The 5,145-nt window shown below is 45.2% G+C and overlaps 1 protein-coding gene across 1 annotated transcript; it reads left to right on the top strand.

Annotated features, from left to right (window-relative positions):
• The first annotated feature begins 19 nt into the window (after positions 1-19).
• Positions 20-1,426, top strand: LOC104518179 (von Hippel-Lindau disease tumor suppressor). The gene is made up of 3 exons (XM_010178031.1): positions 20-215; positions 733-843; positions 1,242-1,426. The coding sequence occupies exons 1-3, from the start codon at positions 20-22 to the stop codon at positions 1,424-1,426; spliced, it is 492 nt and encodes a 163-aa protein (XP_010176333.1).
• Positions 1,427-5,145: the final 3,719 nt, after the last annotated feature.

Here is a 5,145-nt window from a genome sequence, read left to right as displayed (position 1 = left end):
CCAGGGAGCGGGCGCGGCCATGTCGCCGCCGCTTCCCCTCCCCGAAGCCATCCCTCCGGTTCTGCGCTCCGCTAAAACACACGAACTCTCCAAAATCGTCTTTAACAACCGAAGCCCCCGTTCGGTTCTTCCGATTTGGGTGGATTTCGAGGGCAAACCCCGTTGTTACCCGGTGCTGCAGCCTCGGACCGGGAGGATGATGCACAGTTACCGGGGTGGGTACCGGGTAAGGGGTGAGGGGAGCGGTGGGGTGGAGCAGGGGGGTGGACGGACCGTCCCTGGGCTTCCCCACGGGGTGAGGACCGGTAGCTCCGGGGAGCTGCGAGGGGGTTTCCGGGAAGGAAAAGCCGTTTTTCCGTGACCGGGTCTGTGGGTTCCGCTCGGCTCCGGAGCCGGGTGGAGGCTTTCCTCTCCTCCAGACTGTTGTAAGTACTCTGATAAAATAAGATTTGATTCTCTAGGAGAGTTGGGTTTTATTAATAAGTAGAAAATTGTAAAGCATAACATATACACTAAGATTGTTAGTTCTGAACTAGGTAATCGTGGAAACCTCACCAAGAAGAGGCTGTAAATGCCCAGGCCTGTTCTAATCATTAACTTACACTGTTCCTAACTCCAGTACTATCTTCATCATAGAAGACAAAGATACATTGCTGATTTATGGTAAAACCCCTCAAAACCCCTCATTAAAAAGCTCCATAACTGCTGCATTTCCACCTTCTTCTCTCCCAGGTCACCTCTGGCTGTTCCGGGACGCGGGGACGAACGACGGCCTCCTCGTCAACCAGCAGGAGCTGTTTGTAGCGGCTCCCGATGTGAATAAAGCAGATATCACACTGCCAGGTAAACCAGAACAGCGCTGCTGTGCTGCGGAAGCTGATGAACTTTGTACTCGATCTCTTTGGGCTTCGGTGTTGCGCTCTAGTGATCAAGTATGTGAATAATAAAATCTGCCTCGAGAATAGGAAGAGATTGTGAGGGTTTCTAGGTGGAGCTGTGTCATTGCACGATATTCATTAGAGGCATTGACAGACCTCTCGTTTTAAAGATGTCTGTGATGGGTTTCGTAGGGCGCCTCACGACAGGGAACGGGTTCTTTTCCTCTCTAGTGAGCCTAGCGTGTTGTGAACAGCACTGCTGCATGTTATTTCTGTGTTCATGTACTGTCTGTGTTGGAGGCAGCAGGTAACGAGAGCTCTTGTCACAAGGTCATGTGTGTGTGTGTTTGTTTTTAACCTCAGTGTTCACCCTGAAAGAGAGATGTCTCCAGGTTGTTCGCAGTCTGGTCAAACCAGTGGACTACAGGAAGCTGGACATTGTTCGATCGTTATATGAAGAGCTGGAAGATCATCCTGATATTAAGAAGGACCTTCAGCGGCTTTCTCTGGAGAGAAGTGAAATGTTGAGCAACGGAATTCTGGAATAACATCATTGCTCACTCCAGACTCTTTAAATAGCAAACCACTGAGTTTAAGCAGGGATAGTCACCGCGGAACACGCCAAGAGCTAACAGCTGTACTTTATGTTCTGAAGCATAAACTCAGTTCAATTGTATAACACTTGCTATGGTGGTAAGTCAGATCCAAAAGGCAGCAGCGTGTAGAAGCACACCGGCTTCCCGAGGCTTCAGTTCTGTTCTTTGTTGTGTGTATTGCAAACCAGTGACTCTAGAGGCCTTGTGTGGATGAAGCTCAGAGGTGTTTTATCTCGGAACACTGCATAGGGACGTAAGATCAGGTCATCTATTTGGAGAATATTCATACAGATTGACTTTTGTTGTATTAGAAAGTAAATTACACTGAGGATTAATTTAATCCAGATTCTAATGACTGTAAGTGGCAGACCAACACAGATTTTGCTTGAATAATCTGGTTTGGATGGAATTTCACTCTCACACTTAGCCTAGATTTGCCCTTGAGTCACAAAGCGTGGGGGGTGTTTGTGTACGTGAGGGTTTCCACCACCACCTTCCGAGGACCTGACCTGAAATGTTCTCTTGGTGGAAAGATGACATGTGTACATGCTTGGGGTTTTCTCTGCCTCTTACCTTTGCATTTATAAACCCATGTCATACCAGCTCTGAGGCTGACACATTTTTATACACATCATACCCTGAATGCCTTATTTGTCGTTCATGATTGGATTCTTGCCTAATTGATCTCGAGGTGATCCAACTTAGTCAGCTATCTAGGCTGGATCCTAGTTTTGGGACACCTTTCTGCTTCTCTGCAGCTGCTTCCCAGCTGCCTGTACCGGCATATCAGGTAGTGCTCACAGAAGGTAGATGCTCCAGGTCCTACCTTTTCCTTTCACAATGCAGTAGTCAGGTCGTAGTGGCAGGCCGTTTCGGGGAGGAGGGACCACTGGAGTTGCTGGTGTCTCCTAAGGAACAGAGAGCAGAGTGTGTCAGCTCAGTCAGGCCTATGGCTGGGTGCAGCTCACAGACAGATCTGTGCTTTATTCCTGGCTAGATGAGCAGAGGAGCTTTACCTGTATTCTGCTCCCCCTGTACCTCAGTTACAATGTGTATTTGTGTGAATGTACAAAGGTAATTCAAAGCAGCATTGCTTTTAGCAGATGCATTGTCCACCAAGTAACAGGTGTAGTGCTGTACCACGTCCCACGCAGGCTGGTGGGAGATTCTAGCAGGTTATTTCTGTGGCATACATTTCCTTCCAGAAGCACAGCTGCGAAACTGACTGAGAATATCAACGTGTTCTGTAAGTATGAAATGTCTCCCCTTTTTGTAGACTTGTGTTGCTTACATATTTTAATTGTATGAATTGATCTTTGTCATAAAATGTAAATCCACGCTAACTTTTTTACTCTAATTCTGTCAAATAACTTCACAGTGCCTGTGAGTATGTGCTTGTATTCCTGCAATACTCCTGGAAGTCGTTCTAGCTGATCAGTAACAGATACCTTTGGATTGAGTTTACAAACTGTTCCAGCCCGGCGTTGCTGCGGAACGGCGTTGTGGCAGCCTGACTGAGGGGTGTACACCCCGAGCAGGGAGCATCGGGTTGATACTCAGAGACTGTTCTATTGAAATTGCATAAAAATACACAAACAATTGTCAGGGTAGAGACCATCCTTCAACTGTGTGCTGTGACCTGCAGTCACCTATCTACACGGTCGCTCTACCACCTTCCCCTCATCAGTTTGTGTTTTAAACGTTAAACTGATTTGATTCTTTGGAAGACACTGTGCATTTACCCACAAAATCCCAAGCAGAAAGTGACGTTTCCCTGAATCCTTGAGGTACCTAAGTCCCAGGACAGGAATTTTACAATCCCTGCTTCAGTTCTTTAGCTTTAGCATTTCATTTCAGCACAGATGCTGTCCTGGCACAGCAGACGGAGGCCAGGCAGGGACTTTTGGATTCCACACCAGGGAGCCGTGTCTAAGTTAGGCTCTGTAACATCTGATTTTTAGTACCAAAGTATGTTATTTCGATCTAGCTTCACAACTTTATACTGTAATTTCATTCTCTCGGGAGCAGCTGACTGTTCTTTCCACAGCCACTAAGAGTAGGAAGTGCTTTATTTTCAAAATGATTGCCTCTTGCTTAATATATAGCAAGAGGTAATCCATGCTTGAAATCTTACACATTCCCTAGACAAGATAACAAAGGAAATTCTACTTTCATTTTGCAGATGAAATTGAGTTTTCCAAAGTTATGCAAGAAGTCTGGGAAAGGAAGGGACTGAATAGAGTCTGATGCAGCTGCATCCTCTGTGCCTCCCACAGCTGTTTTCTTGCAATGTGGATACATTTTCTTGTGATACGAATTCTGTAACTACCTATCTAATTCTAGCTCTGACATACCACCTAGGTGTTGATTTTCCTGTTGACAAATCATGAAATACCTTTTTTTTTTTCCCATGCATTTGGTTTAAAAACTTTGCAACTTCCTCTGCAAGATGAGAGACACTTAAAAACATCTCTGACAAACAGGTGACAGGGTTTTGTTTTTACAGACCACTGATCCTCTTGATGCAGTCTGACACTGCTGTTACAGGTCTTGCTGGTTCTGCTTTGTCTTTTTAATCAACAAAGCAGTGACTGTGAGCATATTAAATAACACTTTCATTTAGCTGCGCTAGTCATCAGAGTCCAGTTGTCAAATGTTCTAGACCCTACCACAGACTAGTTCAGTAACAACATCAGCCCAGCTGTGTATCTTATTTTTTTCACTTAGAGGCATTCCAGCATAAAAACAATTTGATTACATATTGTCGTTGGAATGCAATAGCTCATAATATTTCTCAAATCATTTGGTTTTCATCATTCAGCCAAACCCATGGGTTCAGTATTTATTCAGAGTGCAAGGCACTGACAGATGCAAGGAAGTAACTGACAGAAAAGCCTGTTCACTTGGAGTTGTTGAAGTGGGTGCATAAATGCCATACTAGGATTTTTGGGGTTGTTAAAGAACTCCTATTGATAAAATATGTTAAAAAAATAAACAACAAAAACAGATGTTATAGTTAGGTTAAGCTTCTGGAGAAATGCTGAACATATGCAAGAAAGTACATGTCTTCTGTTCTGGAGTGCTCCTTTGGGTCAGAATAAAAAAGCATTAGAGAAAAGCCCCAGCTGGAAAATGGAGCCTCCTACTAGTTACTCAGCTAGATTAGTAATGAGTGAAAGTTGTAATTTACTTGTGGCAACTACATTAAACATGTGAGCAGTTTTCAGTCGGAGTCAGAGCGCTGTCTCAGTTGACAGTCACCAGAGCAGCAGTGAGCTGAGCGAGAGGCCAGGACCAGACTGAACCTCCCAGCTCGACACGAGCGCGCTGCGGTGGGAACGTGCTGCTGCGGGAAGTGGCCTGTCACAGCTGAAGGTGACAGACACCAGAGAAATAACCAATTATTCCGACATTTGTTTAGTGTCTGAGGGCTCCAGGAGAGCACACGACAGGACAGAGTCCTGCCTAATACCCCGTTATTCACTGTTTGAAAGTGGAGGCTAAACAACAGGATCGTATAGGATCGTTCTGGTCTGCGTTTGAAAAAGTAAATTGGGTTACCTTGTAAAACCCCTCGTTACATCTCATGTTAGTGTGAAACTGAAGCAGTACCTACAGTTAGATGCATGGTTTTTCTCCTTGTTTTCCCATGAGGCAAATAGTCCAAAAGG

Source organism: Antrostomus carolinensis, unplaced genomic scaffold (assembly GCF_000700745.2).
Source record: "Antrostomus carolinensis isolate BGI_N321 unplaced genomic scaffold, ASM70074v2 scaffold39721, whole genome shotgun sequence".
Lineage (NCBI taxonomy): Eukaryota > Metazoa > Chordata > Aves > Caprimulgiformes > Caprimulgidae > Antrostomus > Antrostomus carolinensis.
This window is presented reverse-complemented; position numbering and strand designations above follow the sequence as displayed.